Here is a 19,293-nt window from a genome sequence, read left to right on the forward strand (position 1 = left end):
CCATCACTGAAGCTGGAACAAATGTGCTTTGCTTGTCGGTTCGGAATAGGAAAATAGTCAGCCATTGCATGTAATCCATAAACACGGTGAGGAATGTTCTCTTCTTGGCTGAATGAGTGATGGTTATAAGGAAACTCATGAGAATAAAGATACACACGTCAGGTCATCGGTATTTGACGAGCCAGCCACGCGCACAGACACCATCTTTAAGAGACACAACTCAAGTAGCGATGGGGCCAGCGAGGAAGCCTCAGAGCAAGGTGACTCCATAAATAATTTAGTTCTTCAATGTTGTTGGGAATACAGGGGTGGATGTAACCCTGCAGCTTGAGGAGACCCGGTCAGCAAAGTGACAAAGACCTTTTCATGGACACATCATGTGGCTTGATGGGTATCGCTCCATATGTCTTGGATTGTAATGAACGGGAAAGAACAGTCCTCATAAGTGACTCTTTGGTAAAAGAAATATATGCCAAGCTTTCACCCCATGTGTAACTCTACTGACAAGTCCTCATCGCTAACAAGCATTGCTTAGACAATCACTGGGTACACCGTATTAGGCTGGTGAGCTATGTCACCAAGAATGAGGTGGCACATTCTGAGAAGGAAAGGCAGCTAAGATGAAAAAATCAGGACTGTGCTGGCTGTTTTCATGACTGCAGTACAGTCTCAAACCTTTGACAACACAAATGAAATGGATTTGCAAAATCTGAGGTAACATGAAGTGGCCGTTGGTTTCAAAACAAAGCAAGTGCTTTATTTTTATGATCAACTATTTCACGTCTCAAAGTGGGAAGTCTGCTCAAGCAATCCAGAGCAATGCCAGAGAAGTCTTCTTCACCTTCTACTTGTAACAGAAAAATAAAGTTCACCCAGGGAAGCTTTATTTTTGGTTTATAGCATCAGAAGGGTTTTTGATGAACGGGAGCAAACACCTGGTGGGAACAGTGTTCTTGAATGGCAGGAATTACACCGAAGCTGAGGGCAAGCAGCGTTACAGTTTAATGAGGGATGGATGATTTCAGGTGGAAATTAGAAGCTTCTGGAAGCTATAACACACGTGAACATGGCAGAAGAAGTCTAGGCCTGCATTCAAGGTCTGTCGGAAAGAAAAGCCCTTCAACCAGCAAAGGGCATGGTTTTCCCAACCCCAGAATTACCTGGAAAGCGGACCTTCTCGGAGGTTCTTCATCTTCCTTTTTCAGTTCTTCCTCTTCCTCCTCTTCACTATCCGTTTCAAACAAATAATAATCTCCACTCCTGACCACTAAGCAAAACAAAATATTTACTTATTTCTTGCAAGAGAGATGAGATCATTAAGGGCTTATTAGTGAACTGCCCCCCCCACCGATATACACATTGTCCACAAAAGACCAGCAAGAGATGTTGGCAGGGGGGGAAAAACAAGAGATGAAGAGAACTCATTCTGGGCTAACACTACATGGTGTTGGTGTGGCCGGGTCTACAGAGCATGAGGCCTTGTCTATGCCATGTAAGAAAACTGGCCACTGCTGGGTTCATCTGATATTCTCTTCCTTCTTCGTTGTAAATTTTACACAGATAACACCGGATCAACTCTGCAGCAACCAGTTTTGTTACCAAGATGGCCAAAATAGTGGATGGAAAATGGTTACAGTTTCACAACTCAGACCAGTCGGCAATTTGGGTCCTTTAGACGAGGCCAAAGTGAAGTAGAGGATTTGGTGTTGTCTGAATGGGTCCGGCGTGTGGTAGAGACGCCAATTAGGCTGATTCAGGACCAAGAATCGGCATCACCGACTTCGACCTCACTTTACACTCTGCAGACCTGGCTGCTCCGCATGTGACACAGGGGACAGAGCATACATGGCAAGACATTTGAAAGAGTTAAACAAACACAAAAACCATCCCCCCCCCCCCCCCCCCACAACACACACACGCATTGCCACAAGGAGGAAATGGGCAGGTAACATTAAAAAAACAAAACAAAACAAAAAAAACAACTACAAAAACAGCACCACCACCACCACTCTGGCTGTTTCTACACGTAGCACGGGACAGACTGAGGCACGGCAGACATGGCCGATATGGTTTAGCGCTGTTGGGCTTCTGGTCAACAAGGAACTCCGGCTGCTCACTGAAATGTGAGGAGAACCATACTGACCAGAAGACACAAAGCACAGACGGTCTGGATTGTCCGTGCCTTGCCTTGCCTGATCTTCTCCCTGCAAGAACATATTGCTGTGTTAAAAGGAGCAGAGGAAGCTGAAATGTCCAGAGACTTAAAGAAATTTGAGAATCCCATCTTTGTCGGCTTGAGCGTTACGTTAAGTTTATCAGAGAAAAGAGACCCAGCGTACGTATTGCCGATGCTACAAGAACTGTACCATCATTGCGGGGGAAAAACATAGTAGCACTTTCAAGGTACATTCAAGTTTTCAAATGCTGAGGTGTCTTTTGGACGACATAACATGATGTCTTCCGTGATCTTTTGGATTCGTGCGTTGTAAGGTAATGGAACACCTTGGCTTGTTTAAAATTAGTTGCGTGACCATCACTAAACATGGCCAGAAGGTAGGTAATTTTGCCCAACGGTTTCAGACCGTATCTGAAGCCTCCATCCGTGAAGTTGCACACGGAATGAATTGGGCCTTATATCCTTGAACAGAAGCACTGTAGTTTGTTATTTTTATTTTGAAGAAAGAACCAGGCCCAGAGTACTGGGTCCGGGCCTGAGGGAATAAATGCAATACAACAGAAGGTAAGAATAAGCAAGAACAAACCAAAGTCACAGCATTACGTTTGACAGTGAGGAAGACCATTAAAGTAATGCCTTCAAGTAAGCTCAGACATTTGCAGGAAAGTTACATGGACTCTATGTCACATGGTCATTTGGTAAAAAACAGAATATTACAGGATTGAGCATTTTACCCTCATTATAGGCTCTAAAATCAACAATAGCTTCAACTGTATTCAATCATACCTTCTGTGACTTTTACTCGTGTGGCCACAGTGAGCCCAAACGGTTTTCTTCTCAAGCAGTCACAACACCGATTTGATCATTTTAAAAAAACAAACTATCAATTTGTATGCGAGAAGTAGAATTGACACGTTAAAACAAAGAAGGAAATGCTTAGGAAAATCCCCTATTCGTTTATGAAATGTTACTGAGATAAAAGTACGAAAACAACAGAGTGTTTTCTTCGGTGCTATCTGCTAATAATAAGGAGAGAAGCTCTTACATACACATTTGTTAGTTCAGAGAGCGATCCTGCCCCCAGCCTGTGTCCAGAAACATGTGGATATTGATGTGATTGCTGAACTGAGTGCGAAAATAACTTTTAAAACCTACCACCTGTATCCCCAGAAGCCCGGACCTCTGTTTCAGATATTTAACAATAAAGTGAGGCTTGTCATTACTTTAGGAAGGTACTGAATTGGCATGGAGGCATACTACCTTGGAATGGAAGGTATCATTGAACAGCAATAATGCAATCGCATGTGTGCACATAGGTGTGGAAGTGGAAGATTGGCCACCTACAGACTATGTTAAGATCTTGACTGCTTGCCAGTATTATGAACAACTTGGCCATATCACTGTATCATCTGTCGACTTACACAAGGGTATTCAACTACATGTATTCTCACACTCCGCACCTGTAAGGAACCATCTAGGCAAAAGCCCAGTGACTCAAGAGATTGAAGTAAGGGCTTTTAATAAAGTGCTTCCAGATCTAAAGATAACTTTTGGAACTCATCATGGCCTAAGAAATAATCCACAGAGTCATTCCTTTCCTTTCCTCATGAGCTGGTAAAAGGAAATGTATTTTGCGGAAAAATTTTAACACCACGGTCAGAATCTGATTCCAAACCATGAATTACACACATTCCTGCATTATTGCACCAAGAGGTGTTGTAACAAGGCACATTTAATTTAATACCAGTCTTCAAGAACTCGATATAATGAGGGTGAAATGAATCAGAAAACTAAAGTCAATAACCTTCATAAGCAGTTCTTTTTCAGTTATTATCAACTTGTAAGATGATTATCGAAGACCATATCCAATTCCTTCCAAAATTCAATGTTTAGACGAGAAAAGGAAAGACAACTACAATTGCAACGGGAATTTACCCCAGGTGAGAGAGAAAACATTCAGTAGGACACAATGTCGAAATGGATAGGTCTGTCTAAACTAGCAAAGGGCCCTTTACAAACAGAAAGATAAGCACAGTTTTCTTGTGACTTGATAGAAACAGGCTTACAGTGTGCTGCATTATTGGATCGTTAGCATGACGAACATGCCAATGAACAAAAGATTCAAGAGTCACACAGAATTTCGATGTGAATCTTTGTCTTTTGACTTGGCAGCAGGTGAAACAAAACTCATTGAAAATCATGTTTTTTTTCCCCTCACATAATGCTATAAATTCAATGTTTGGGATTAAATTTAGTATCATTCAGGCGTGTTGAGCAAATTTTGAATTAATACTTCCTTAAATTGGCTTGCTGATTTTAGAAAGTTAATTTTGGGGTGAGAGAAGCCAACACTATATCTCAGAGACACGAAGAATCAGGCACGGCAAAACATTCTGATCAACTTGATTTTCTAGTGATTCTGAAGATCCCGTCAGTAGAGTCTCTCCCGCCATCGTGCGACACTGTGGGCCTCAGTGATAGTCCCTGTCTGATCACATTAGCTGAAGTTATTAAGCCACAGGATAAGGCATAAAGGCCTGAAGGTATTATTAGTAATTTGCAACATAATGAATAATTATTCAATACTTGAACAAACGCAAGGAGGGTCAGACTGAAATGGATCATTCCATTCTAAGACCGTCCACTGGCCAATCGTGAGTGATATTTCCTTTGCTAAGCAGAACAAATATAGCCACTGAGTTCCATAATTCCTCATCCCTTTTTTCCTGTTTTTAAAGTTTATTTATTTTGAGAGAGAGAGGAAGAGAGAACAATAGCAGGGGAGGGGCAGAGAGAGAGGGAGGGACAGAATCCCAAGCAGGCTCCCCACTCTGCGCTGAGCCTGACACAGGGCTCGATCCCACGACTGTGAAATCATGACCACGACTGAGATCGTGACCTGAGCTGAAATCAACAGTCGGAGGATGCTTAACCAACTGAGCCACCCAGGCGCCACCCCCCTCATTTCTTTTAATGATCAGGAGGGAAACTTTAATTCTATGTGGCCATGAAGCTCTGCTTTTCAAAAACTGTTGTCCACCTCTACTCTGAATTGGTCATGGCTGGTGGCTCTACAGCCATGCCACATGCTAGGCTTCGAATGTGGAATGTAGTACGAGAGCCTTTCGAAACTGGGGCAGAGGCAGAATGAGAAAGTGAACACATTTTAAGTTAGCCTCACCTTTATATTCAATAAATTGCCAAAAGACCTTACATGCAAATAAAATCAAAGCTCTGGGAAGAAGGGGGAAGAGAGACTCATCGGCATCCATGTCTAGTGCCTTACAAAGAGGGTCACAAACACTTTGAACTTAGTGAGTATCCTCCCAGGGGGAGCCAAAACTCATGTTCAATAAGGGTTTTCAGTTACAAGACAAATACGTATCAGCAGTGCTCTGGACCTCAGAATTAGATAAAAAGGTAGCAATTCTTCGCTTTCTGAGCCCCTAGGATGCTCAGGCATGTGTCAGCCACATGTGGGGCTTTCTTCAGACAGCATGGTAATCAGCTGATTTCTCTGGAAGGTTCCATCACCAGGGCCCAGAGACCCATTTCCATGAAAATTTTCCTACACTCTGACCCCCTATCAAGTCACAAGGATCAAACCATGCATGGAACACACAGGTCATGGGGACGCCTGAATTCTGGTCAAGGATATAAGGGTTAGAATCGATGAAATTGTAAGAGGATCAAGAAAACCTACTGGAAGCATGATCAACCCAAGGCCGCCACCACTGCTTTTTTTTGCCCTTGGCTTTCTGTTTGTCTGCTTCTCCTAAAATAAAATATGTCCAAATATTAATTCTTATGAAGTGAGAAAACAAATTTTGAAAACCACGCTTTAACAACTCAAATGTCAAAATCTAGGTAAGTTGCAAAAGTACATCAGACGTCAGGGAAAGAAACTATATCAAATCTGAAATGTTTACACGCATGAGCAGTCGATTTCACAAGGCAAATACTAAGTGTTCTATGAACATTATTATGCCACATTTTTGCTTTCTTTTTAGTAATAGAGTGCATATAAAGAAATATAAAAAAGAAGGTTAGCTCTCAAAAAGGCATCGCACATTGAATTTTCTGGTGAATTAACAGAAAAGAAGCATCACCTAAACTTTATAAAACAATATAGTGGCAGATAATTTGTGAAGATGCATATATTCCAATAACCAGGAGTTTCCTTGTGATTATTTTCATGCATGGTTGGAAAAATACAAATTTATTGGTTATTAAATAGGTGCTATATATTAGAAAACACCGTGTATTATTTTGCCATTCCCCTTCAAATAGAAAAGCATGCAAACTTCTATTAGAAGACCTTTTAAACTTAATTGGATATAGTAAATCTGCAGATATACTACAGATATAATAATGTATATTTCATTTTAGACTTCATTGGAACAGACAATAATTGAAGGATACTTAACTACCATTATTCAGATACCACATAAAATATGCATACATATTTCATTTTTGTATAACATTTATAGAAATCAAAGACAATAGACTGTGTACCTAAAATATCTAAAATATTTTCCCTAAAGGAATAAATTAAGCAAATTCATTCTCATTTTCTTCAGAAACACATCTCTGTGAGACAGAAGCTAGGCTATGTGTTGATTAAAGTCATTGTGCTGAAGAAGAGATACTCATAAAGTCACAGAGTCATTACATATGTACTTTGTGAAATAAATACATGTATCCCACTCACAATCAGAAGGTAAAACTTGCTGAGTTAAAAAAAAATACAAACATGCATAATACCGGCAGAGTAAAAGTAATGTTATTTTACAGCCCTAGCCCTTATCATGCTATTATTCAATGCCAAGCTACTTGAACAAGAGGGAAACATCTCGACATACTTTCGTCATCCTCTTCAGAGAGTTTTTGGATGTCTTGGCCTTCCCCTGATTCCTGGGTCAAGCTCAGCATCCTCTCCTTACCCTTTTTGTATTTCTGTTGCCTGGCTTTGATGCGATCCATCCTATAAGATAAAGTAGCAGCAGCAATGCCAAGAACACACCCACAGTTACCACATGATCAGTTTGGGTTTCCACCTGTATGTATGTGGGTAAAATCACAAAGTGGTCAATATTTGGGACTTCTGAATGTTTTTTTTTTTTTTATTGGCAACAAGCATCTTCTTGGGGGACAATATATACATGTCTACACACACATATATGTGTATATGTATGTATACATATATGTATGTATATATATGTGTCTCCCCACATCTCCCTGTTATTTTGCTCTACACAGATGCTGGTCTTAATAATATGATCACAATTATGCTAAAGTTTGGTACACAGTACTTTATGTCCACCTACACCTTGTACCAAAGGCATTTTGAACACTCTAGATGATGAAATGGAAGTCCTTTATTCTTCCAGATTTTGCAATTTTTAAAAATTGATACCCGTGTGTCTCACATAGTTGTGAAAATCAAATGAAAAGGTATGTAAGTGTGAGGACTATTTTGTAAAAAGCATGTTGCTCTTCAGACGCTCTTAAGTATTCTATCAGACCACGTGACTCTTCTCTATCTCAAACCTAATCTCCTATTGGTTCTGGAAAGATGTATTATTGCATCTTTAATTACTGAGTTAGAGCCTTTTATTTTGTCTGCTTAATTGGGAAGTCCAACTATTCAGAAACTGCAGTGCTGAACTCTGTTTCCCAGACCTGTCCTCCTGCAGTGTTTCAGTTCTTAAGTTTCTTAAAATTCTGGATACGTTGCTCAAGTTTTTAAGCTGGTTTCTGCTTCCTGCAACTTATACAGCACTTTTAGCTTCTCTTTGGCAATGATCAGTACCTACATTCTTTTATATTCTGACTTTCTGTCACTTAAGAGGATGCATTCTTAAAGCAAATGGAAAAATTCAGTAAAGTGAATGATAGTAACAGGTTTCCCCTATAGGTAATTAGGAACTCATTCTACATGTGGGTCCAAATTTATTATTTCTCTGACCTGATGACTAGAGACCACAATGGCAACAGTTATACCATAACTGTTTATATGACACTTTATGTAACTCATATCGTCAATTGTGGAATAAGCCAGGCAATGGGATGGTGTAATTTATGCTAGCAAACATTTTTGCATGGGGAAAGGAGCTGGGAAATGAGGTCATAAGGGAATTAAGTAGTCTCAGCAAACTTGGGGGATTTTCCTGGTGGGCTGATGGAGTCTCCACTTTCCTGGAGAAAGTGGCTAGGTTTTGAATTCCGTGGCCATCAGCTCTTAAACCTGCCCCCCAAATGAAGAGCTACTAATCCTCGGAAGTGACATTTACTGCTGAAAATTTCACTCCAAGAAAATTCTTTTCAAGGGCTCATTTAAAAATTAGCTAATTAATTTTAAAAAGAAATTCTCAAAGCTCTTGAGTGGAGTCAGTCCCTTACTCGACTTCCCCAGAACGCTGCGGCAGAAAACAAGCTCTTGAAGTGAACACAGGGAAACGGGGGTTGTATTTCTAGTACTGCCTCTAGTTTGTTGGGGATTTTAAGTCATCTAATGTCATGGGGCAACAGTTTCTTCCCAAAGAGACTGTATCATACTATCTTTAGAGATCCTTCCAAAGCTAGGACTCTGTATTTATTCCTTTAATCCACAGATATAATGAACATTTGCTCCACCTCAATGGTACTGGCAAAGGCCCTGTCTCATTCATGAACTCTTTTCATCTTTATAAAAACCCAGATATGCTTGTGAGCCCTAATTTCAACAGGAAGTTGAAATTCAGAGAATCTGAACGATGTGTGCCAGAGTAAGCAGCTGAACCAAGACTTGACATTGGTCTTATCCAACATGGCTCCCCTTTCTACCACGCTGCAGCCATCTTTCTTTTAAATTACTTCCATTTTCAGTCCAGTGAGCATAAGCTACTGCCATGACACAGAGCAAATACCCAGAAGTTGTAAAAGTTAACACAAATGGGTTTTTCAGGGGATTAAGGGTACCTGGGAGTGGAGAGCCAGCCCAACAGGATCAGGCAAACCAAAATTAAAAGGAAAGGAGAAGAGTGAAATAAAGCCTCCTTACTGCCTCTTCAGTTGATCCATTGATTTTTTCTCTTCCTCAATTCTTGCCTTTACGGCCTTTACAATTGTGGCCTGGAAAAGTTCAGCCCCTCTAGAGAAAAATCAGAAATAGAGAAAAAAATCAGTATTTCTATCCTTTTTACTTACCTTCCCCTGAAAATGATTATGAGGATTAGAAAACATTTCTTTTTAGGTCATTAACTGGATTCTTCTGGCTGGCAGTGGGAGTCTCAAGAGCCCGTGTAGAGGTCCCTTCCCAGTAGATGAACATGGCACAGCCACCTGCGGGAGGGAGTGGGCCTGCTCACAACCACAGAAGGTCAGTAAAACAAAACAAAACAAAACAAAAAAATGGTTTGTGTTTTTCAAGACATTGAAAAGAATGCATCCCTTCAAACCTGTCCCACTGAACCTCGTATCTTAGCAAAGCATTACTCACCTGACCTTATTATATATAGTTGCCCCATGAGGGACCATTTGCAAGGAGGAGTGAGTTCAGATTACTATCCTACTCAATGAGCAGAAGCAGGTATGGAGTGAGTTGGGCTAAGGAAATAGGCAAAGCTGGAGTTCAAGCTCCATCACTGGCACGTTCTGTCTCCTGCCTCTTTGCCTCTCTGCTTCCCTCCTTCCAATCCCTCTGCCTGTTCTCACTTTTCAAGCCAACTTTGGGTCCTCCTAGATCTATTTCATCAACCTCTCTTAATATCTTCAACTTTGGTTCCACTGTCATCTGATCATATCCGCTTGGTAAATCCCAAGTCAGCAGGAACCCAGTGGTGTGCCAGCCCTGTGCTGGGGCTTTGGTCAGAGGTGCAGGACAGGCGTGACCAGGCACGTTATCTGCTGACTCCTCATGCACCCTCAGAATTCTTCCCTACAGCAGCTATTTAAAACCCCTTCTACTTTTCTCGAATCTAGACTTCTGTCAAGGGCTCTTCACTCCTTGTTTCCTACTTCCCGAGAGAACGTAAGTCATGAGGCAATAGTTTGCTCAGCTGCCTCCCACCTAGCCTGCGGAAACTCTTTCCTGCCCTGACAGTGGGAAAGGTGACACTGTCGCCTACGGTCTGCCTGTGCACAAGTCCCTTCCCATCCCTGCAGCCAGAGTGGCTCCATCCTTCCCTTATTGCTCCGTTTCTGCATTCTCAGCCTTCTCACTGCCACTGAGTCCTCCTCACAAGCATGCCAACATGCTCACATCCTGCTAATCTTAGCAAATAAAAACCCGTGCACACTCATAGTCTTCTATGTCCGTGCATGAATATCTCCCAGTCACTGTTCCTAAGCCTTTCCCTTCAACCTCAGCTCTCCCATGTTTGGCTCTGGTGCCCAGGTGTTGAGGTCACCAATTTCCGTGTTCAATTTTCAGTCTTGTGTTTGTACATTCTGTCTGCTGAACGTCTGTTTTGAAACAGCCTTTCTTGGGCTCCAAGGGCACCATGCTCTCTTAGCTTCCTTTTGTCCTTTCTGGATCAGAGTTGCTGGTCTTCTCTGCCCATCTCTTAAGTGTGGATGCTCCCCAGGGCCCTCTTCTCATTCACATTCCCTCCAACCACTCACCTGCTCTAATCCCATATGGGTCATGAGGCCCCTCGAGTCTACTCCCACCTCCATACCTGTCCTCTCACTGGACATGCCAGACTTGCCAACGGGTTCGGTTTTACAAGCTCACCAACCCAACAACTCAGGTCTGTGGTCAGTGTTCCCCCAAGTCTAGAGCTTCTTGGCATCTCTACATTTGGGAATGGTACCACCATTTGCTTCAACCAGAACCCTGGGCATATCATCCTCTACCCTCTCCTTTCCAGCTGCACCTCCCTTCCTTCCAATTTTCCAGTTGTGCCAATTTTACTCTTAAATATCTTCCTAGTTTATCCCATCCTGGTCTGAGACATTGTCTCTCTTCTGGATCAGTAGAGAAGCCACCTAACTGGTCCCTTTGCCCATGGTCCTGAGTACATGCCACAAGCAGAGTGAGCTCCTAAAACATCATTAAGGCCACACCATTCCTTTGCTTCTTATTATCTGTGGTATTACTTTTAAAGTCATAAACATGGTTTCTCAGGCCCCTGATAATCGGACGTCTCCCTATCTGTCCAGCTTATTTGTCATCATTATCTTCACCTTCAAATTTCTGTTTTTCAACCATGCTGAGCTTCTCAGGGTTTCTTCATGAAAACTTCCCCTGGTAACTTCACTTGGGCTGTGTCCCCGGCCTTCCTCCTCTACCTCCTGTTCATCCCTCAGGCTGCCGTGGTTCCTGCCATTTGCAGGTGTTTATGTACCCTTGATATAATCCCCACGGCTTCTCTCCTACCATCACACTAGTCACATGGCATTGTGACTGCCTGTTGATATGTCCTAGCCCACAAGGCTATAAGCTCTGTGAGGGGAAGGCCAACCATCTGCCTCCTTGTAACACAGTAGGCTGTGGACAAATCAATAAATGAATGAATGTCTTTTCTTTGGAAATTCCGTTGTGAATTCAACACTTGTTAAGACATGGCTCTTCTTGAACAAGCACGAGCTGTACTCTGAACCAAAGCCATCAGTTTCTATAACATGAGGAATATGGCTTTCTAAATAACTGTGATAACTTTGACGGAAAAATACTGGCTTACTATTATGATCTGGATGTCTAAGGACCAAATGTTTAGGAAAAGCCAAAAAAAAAAAAAAAAAGACGTATTTATCAGCACAAATACCAGTTGCTCTACAAGTAAATAAAATTTCTATTAGGATAAAATATCTTGGATGAGCCCCCCAAAAGAAAAAGAAACAAAAAGAAATAAAAAAGAACAAGACATTGTGCTCTAATGAAACTGATATGCTGGGTGTTAGGAAAACAATTACAATGGTAAATTCTAGGGCCAATATTGTGCAGAAAATGAAGTCCCTGTTCATGCACATAGTGAGGGCCCATGGTGGCACAAAGCTCCTCAGAGTAAATGTAGGTCCCCTACTGGAAATTCTTTCTACTGGGCTCCAAGTTAGTGAACAAAGGCCAGGAACTGCTTCCCTATAAATGGCTTCTGAAATAAACATTTTGTTTATCCTGGCAGAGGGAAGGAATAGTCTCTAAGAGCACTGGTGGTATAAACAGAAGTGTGTTAATCTAAAACACAAATCAAAATGATAGATGCTGGAAATTCCATATGAGACAAGCTGATGATTATCAGATTATTTAGCACCATGGGTCTGATGGAATCAGCAAGGCTGGTGTCACTGACATGGGCAGAGCTGTCTAGGCCTTGCCTTTAATACCTAGCTTTCTTCCCGGTCTTTCCCCTTAAAGCTACAAGATTGGGGCAAAAACTGGAAGAAGGGTGGAGTCTAGGAAGAAGAAGGTAGTGTGGCCCGGTGACCTCTTGTTAAAAGAGAAAATCAGGTTGTTGGGGAAAAGAGGTTGAAGGGAAGGAAGAGATAAGAAAAGATGGATAGGAAGGTTTAGAATGAGCTTCAGTATCTATCACACTCCTTCTCAACCTAAATCTGAAAAATAATACGTAAGTGTGCTTTTCTCCGTTTTTAGGACAGAGCCAGAGAGGGGGAATGTGGACTAGTCTCTATAGAGATCAACATCGTCTGTGTTACTGCTCTTCCTGAGGCCAAAATGAGCGATGTCCAGTGAGGTGGTCTGTGCCCAGAGGGCTCTAGATGACCAGTCTGTCTTTGACCTCTCGTAGCATCCCAGATCTTTGTTAAGGGTGACTTGGTACCAAAGACTTTCTTGTTACTCTTCTAGTTTAGGTTTTCAAGGCCTTGTGCCAAACCCTTCTTGGATTGGTTTCTCCAGAAGGGGTTTCTTAACTTATTGCAGGTTCTATAGGCAAGCTCAGACAAGAGCACAGTGCAATATTACTTCCAGACAGATACTTAAAGAGAAACCACTTGATTTCATGGCCTGACCCACCTTGATGCCAGGATCTGTGAAGCTTTTATATCAGCCACAACATGTAGGAAATAGTAACTCATGAAAACTCTTCTCTGCAGTAGGAGGAAGGCAAAACATATACTGTCCCAAATAATTCCTGCTTCACCACTGGGGAGTTTACATGAGGAATCATCATCAGCTGGGGTCAAAAAGTAGAAAAAAAAAACAAATTAAAATTAGCATCCATTTTCATTGTTATTTTATAATATCTGTGGCATAATCAGGCTTGGGAAATCCCACAAGCCTCAGAACAATATTCTGATGCATGGACTCACTTATGGATGGATTTATTTACAAGCAAAGATACACATTTCAACTCCAATGTCAACACTGATTTGTAAGACTGACCACAAGTAACAGTGTAAGGCACAGACAGGACTCTTCACCAAGGGTGCCTCCTCAGGACTTCTCTCTCTGGGAGAGAGAGGTTTCTTTCTCCCTGAACAAGGGCCATGGAGAAATAATGTCTCTATGTCCCAATGCCAGAGGCAATGCTCTGATATGAACAAATAAACAAACAGAAAACAAAACAAAAAGCCCTGGCTATTCTGAGAATGGTAATCCGAGTATAACCAGAAGAGCAGTTAACACAGTATGGTCTGTTAGAAAAAGAGGTTATCAACAGATATCTTATCCTAAATCAAAACAAATTCCCAGTTGCTCTTCATCCTGGGCAAAGGGTAGCCTGGATTGGAAGCCACGGTGGAGAGAGTGCCATGGTCAAGTAGCCCCCATTTCGGGCACCATGGAGGACCAAGTGTGGTTTTGTCCTGGGTTCTGGTACAAGAGGCAGAGGATGGGAATGGAAACTTCTGCCTCTGCCCTGGGAGTCTAACTGCAGAAACCGTGGAGGTTCTTCTAGTTGCCTTCCTGAGTTTGAGGTTCCCTGAGCTTCCTGAGGAGAGAAAAATCTGGAAGTCAGAGGTACTCTGACTACCCAAGAATCTAGCTGCAAACACCACAGGTCTATGGACTTCTGTAACCCTTCCTAATGTAACTCAAAGAAATTTGGGGAATTATTACAGGCCACATACAATCCCCAGACCTGCCAGGTCTTGTACGTTTCCAGAACATGACTAAACATGTCTAGGATAGGGGCACTTCATGGTATGGACAATAGAGTCATAATGTACTACAGTCCTATAGCCTCCATCTAGAAAGGGAATTGACCTCTTTTTTTCTGTTTTGTTTTGTTTTTTAATTTTATTTACTTTATTTAAAATAAGTTTTTTTTTAGTGTTTGTTTATTTTTGAGAGAGAGAGAGAGAGAGAGAGAGAGAGAGAGAATGTGTACGCATGTGCATGCAAGTCGGGGAGGGGCAGAGAGAGAGGGAGACCCAGGATCTGAAGTAGGCTACAGGCTCTGGGCTGTCAGCACAGAGCCTAACCTGAGGCTCAAAGTCACGAACCGTGAGATCATGACCTGAGCTGAAGCTGGACACTTAACCAACTCAGCCACCCATGCGCCCCTCATTTTATTTATTTGAGAGAGACAGAGAGAGAGAGAGAGGGAGACAGAGAGAGAGAGAGAGAACACAAGTGGTGAGAGAGGCAGAAGGAGAGAAAGAATCTTAAGTACGTAGAGCTCAATCCTACAACCCTGGGATCATGACCTGAGCCGAAATCAAGAGTTGAAAGCTCAGTGGAGCCACCCAGGTGCCCCTTTGGCCTGATTTTAACATTAGAACAATACAACTGTTCTTCCTTCCCTGTCCTCCCACTTCCAAATTTGCTTTTCATACTTACGCATTTTATAGCCTTTGACTGTACAGGCCAGGCTGAATGCTTGGATCAACCAGCAACTATTTTGAACCAATTTTTCAATGTATCCACACGCTCCTATCTGAAAAACAAATGGGAGTGGCAAACTGTGAAACCCTGCACCCAGAAAAAGAGGTTGGTGTCTTGTGATCTCCGTAAGTGCAAGAATTCATGAAGTCTCTGTGCTAACGATTCCAGAGGTAACCTGTAGTACGTAAATTTCAGTCACCATGGGGCAATGCATTTGATGCTTTAGAAGTACCATAGTTGCCTGGGGGAAGATAAATCCCATGAGTAAAGGAAGAGTCTTTAGTGTGATGATTTTAGCACTTAGAAACCTCTGTCTTTTCACAGAGAAAATCTTGGACTATTGCAGGAACAAGATGAACTCTGTGATACCAAATGGGTGAGCGATGACCCCCAAGACTTTGATTTTGGTACAGTCACTTTCCCACAAGATCGGACAAATTACACCTATGCTGTTTGCCAGAAGATCATCACAAACATCAGCTGCATGGTTCAGTTCTTAGAATAGGAAAAGAGTATGTATTCTGAGCCTTTTTTGGCCAATTCTCTGGGAAAAGGATTATTCTTTGTTGATTGGCATGTAGTTGTCTCATAACAATGATGCATGTTAAGTTCACATCTTGAGGGGGAAGGAGTTTAAACAAACAATCATTGCCAGCCAAAACATAAAGGTGATGACTGAATTGTGTGTATTTCCTGGGGATATGTGAGGTAGGAAAATGTCATTAGAATTTGCTTCCAAACTGGCAGTTACCCAGCTTGAGTTGCCCTGCCCATTGGAACACGCTTTCCATGTGACGATACCTGTCCTCCATGGTCATGCTTTCATTTGGGTTCTCTAGGTTGGGAATCTCTTCCTCCCTTTGCCTCCCTGGACACCCTTGATTCTGGTTTTCAAGTCTCTGACAGGTTCAAATGGCATCGCGTCTGGAAAGTCAGCTCCCAACTTACTTAAGCAAGGTGTGAGTCACTCCTTTTTTTTCTTCTGGTTTTCCGAAGATGTTGTAATAATTAGCATTAACAGACCAAATTATAATAACTAATAAGTAGGTTTGTTTTCCCTTTTAGAGTGTGAGTTCATTAGGGTAAAACTTGAAGGCAATACTGTACCTAGTTCTTCAAGAGAAAAGTAATGTCTAGCAAAGAACAAGTCTGCAATATAGGTTTACAGAGTGAATGAATGAATGAATGAATGGACTTTGTGTAGCTACACCATTTTCAGGACTGGTTGTAGGAATCGGCCTCTGGCAACAGATCCCTCACCATCACACTGGCTATTAAATAAAATGTTATTCTGTAGTCCTGTCTCGTACCCTCTCCAAGAGCTTTCAATATTACCCCAAACGTAAATAAAGATCAGTGGGGTAAAATTGCTGCATAAAAGTCACTTTTACTATCACCTGGTCTTAGACAAAATTTCAGTGGTCTTAGACAAAGTAAATGACTTGAATACATATTCATGGCAACCTACACTTGGCTTTCCAAGACCTCTAAACACAGCAGTACATCTGTCAAAAAAAATTTAAATGCCTTCATAGACTTGCCCGGCGAGCTCATCTTTAAGTAGCCAGGAAGGTGAGAAGCAGGAAATTCTCACATCACGTCTCCTCTAATGCACTATCACTACGAGAGAGTAGTGGACACAAGGATTCGCTTTGACTTAGGCCAGCTAGAGATGTATTAACTCGTTCAGCTCGTGCAAGGTTGCCGTTTAATTTCGTAAAACAAGTAAGTAACTTAAAAGCTGTCCTGTGAGCCAAAATATTTGATGCAATTCTAGGATTACTAGCGGGCAGTCTAAGTTACCTACCAGGCCGAGGGACAAGTTGTACCCTGAAACATGGATATTTAATAGCAGAGCAGCTAAATTTTGCAGAGGAAGGACATCTGTTTTGCCTCAACCCTCTACTGGCTTAGCTGAGCCCTAATCAGGACCCTTCTGCCCAGAGGTAACCACAAAGTTGCATTCTCCTGTGTGTTTACATCTCATGGGTACATGAAATGTGCATTTAATAGCCCATTCTGCCTCATTCGCCACCCTACAGTGTTACAGAGAACTACGCTCATTTTATTTTGTACTTCCATAATGCTTTCTAGGCAAGCCAACATGATATGCCTTTGGAAGAGATTCAGTGACTAATTCAGCTCATGAAAGAGCCATTTTGTAGCACAAAGTGTGAATGGTGATAAATTATCCCTCAGAAGAAAGCGGATTTTAACTGAAAAGTACATTTTAGGATGCAAATACACATCCTCTTGTCATGTGACCTTGAGATGCTGACCTTGCAGCATCTCATTTGGGGCTTTTAAGAGAGCAGGGTGACTGGCAGTTGGGCTTTTAATAACCACTGAATGGATTGTTTACGCTTGTGCTGAAACCACAAATGTGTTATACAGTGGGAGGCACTTACTGATAATATGTTTTTCATCGTAATCACAAAAACGTTGTATGCAATCAGCCAGTCCCAATAGCGCAGGATGCTCCTGATGGGTTTCAGCAGCAAATCACCCCCAAAGAGCAGGAAATAGAAGCAGGCCACCAAGTAACCCATGCAAAAGATGCTGATCCTGGTTGTCCCCGTAATGAAGATGATTGTGAGGACAAACCAGAAGAGGTAGCTGAAGATGATCACTTTGGACATGTCTAAGTACGATCTGGAAAACAAAACCGAACCATCAAAGGGCAACGATACAAACACACAAAAAAACTAAGTCGAGAGATTCTGCTTTAATGAGGGTAGGAGTTTATATTACTCATTTGACTCTCTTGTAAGCAAGGCAGGCCATGGGCTCAGTATTCATCTTTCATTCAACACTGCCAGGTCTGTAGGAGATTCTTGCCCAGTTAGTAAGAGACGAAGAGGTAAGCTGCGCAAATACTTGTTAGTATCTTATTTGGGCCAAATTTCCCACAAACAGCAGGATTTTCCGCCTATTACTGGAGTACTCAAAATTCCTCCCTATCTTCCTGTGGGAGGCATGAAAAATTAATTATATGTTAGAAGAAATTCTAAGATACAGTTGCCTTCTGAAGCAAGAGAACAGGGAAGAATGGATTCACTTTCAATGAACTAGACATTAATAGATAAAAAGAATCCGTGTTCTACCCGAAGGTCTTACTGGAGATGGAAGTCTGTCCCTGCAGATGAGTAGTAATTCTCACAAAGCATACACGGTCATGGTGAGGCTTGTAGGCTCTGTCCAACACTGTGTCTTTGGATGGCATCAAGATTCCTTTTTGGGGAGTAATTTTCCTTGTGACCTTCCTGATGAAAGGTGAGGCAGCCTGTAGGTCACTCACTGTGCAATAAATGGCAGCTGCTGGGAGCTTCGGAGCATGGGTCACTGACAGCTGAGGGAAGTGGTACCCACAGGCCAAGACCCATCTGTTTGTTTAATTAGAGCTTCTTTAACTTGAATGTTTTGCTTTAGCTATTTCTCTTCCCAGGTAAGGGCAAATGCATGGTAGAACCAATTGTGGGTCAGTTATTTGATGAATGAGCTGTGATTTTGTAAGAGTTAACAAGTAATTTCTTGATGAAATCTGGACTCCACTACCCAGCATCATTAGAGAACATCGTTCCTAAAAGTACACTGTCACATAAGCAACCTTTTGAACTTGACTCTTTGGGGACTAAAACACTCAATCCTTTAAAATTGTTTCCTGAAATGTTCATCTCAGATCTATTTCACTCTTCTTTACCTTCCTCCCCAAAGGAGAATGAATAACATGTAAGTATATGTCAGGATCCCGGAAGCATTGCAGGTGAAATTAATGATTCAGACGAGGGGTAACATGGGAAGGCCCACAGGGCCCTCTGGTGTGTGTGTGTACGTGTGTGCGCTCTGGAGTCAGCAGAATCAGCCTGCTGGCATTCTGGGTGTGAGCGTGTGTGTGTACAGAAATGTGTGTGGTAGTGCACCATGTGCTTTCCATGGATTTCCTTTCCTTGCCTGCAGTTGCTTCTCATTCCTGCTCCAGGGGTCCTGGCCTCCACTCCTCAGCACTTCACCTGCTTTAGTCTCAGGTATCATTAAGACCAAGCTTGTGAGGGCCATATGGAAAAGTCTAGTCAAGGTACCCTGAAGAGGAGCCTCATGGGCCCCGGAGCACATGAATGAGCCATGGTGGCATGTCATGAGGTTAAGAGGCTCCTTTCCAGAGCGGCCGAGCACGTGCCCACGGAGAGGGTGTGTGGGACTCCATGGTGCCCCCGACCGCCAAGTGCTTGCTAGCTTCCAGCTCGTGACTGTGCTTTGTGGTGGCTCACTCCCTGACACGTACTTGTCCAGCAGCCCTAATTGGGAAACAGAACTAAAAGCTTGAAGTAATTCCATCTTGAAAAGATAT

General features: G+C 42.3%; 1 protein-coding gene across 7 annotated transcripts in view; it reads right to left on the reverse strand.

Annotated features, from left to right (window-relative positions):
• The window catches only part of LOC122203049 (piezo-type mechanosensitive ion channel component 2), a 468,341-nt gene that overhangs the window by 64,835 nt on the left and 384,213 nt on the right, over window positions 1-19,293 (reverse strand). For all 7 annotated transcript variants that reach the window (XM_042909601.1, XM_042909598.1, XM_042909599.1 and 4 more), the window contains 7 exons: window positions 17,354-17,597; window positions 14,901-14,997; window positions 13,134-13,293; window positions 9,219-9,308; window positions 7,039-7,160; window positions 5,880-5,951; window positions 1,161-1,267 (listed from right to left, as the gene is read on the reverse strand). In XM_042909601.1, coding sequence (XP_042765535.1) covers window positions 1,161-1,267; window positions 5,880-5,951; window positions 7,039-7,160; window positions 9,219-9,308; window positions 13,134-13,293; window positions 14,901-14,997; window positions 17,354-17,597 — 892 coding nt within the window. The remainder of the gene's footprint in view (window positions 1-1,160; window positions 1,268-5,879; window positions 5,952-7,038; window positions 7,161-9,218; window positions 9,309-13,133; window positions 13,294-14,900; window positions 14,998-17,353; window positions 17,598-19,293) is intronic.

This window comes from Panthera leo, chromosome D3 (genome assembly GCF_018350215.1).
Source record: "Panthera leo isolate Ple1 chromosome D3, P.leo_Ple1_pat1.1, whole genome shotgun sequence".
NCBI classification, from domain to species: Eukaryota; Metazoa; Chordata; class Mammalia; order Carnivora; family Felidae; genus Panthera; species Panthera leo.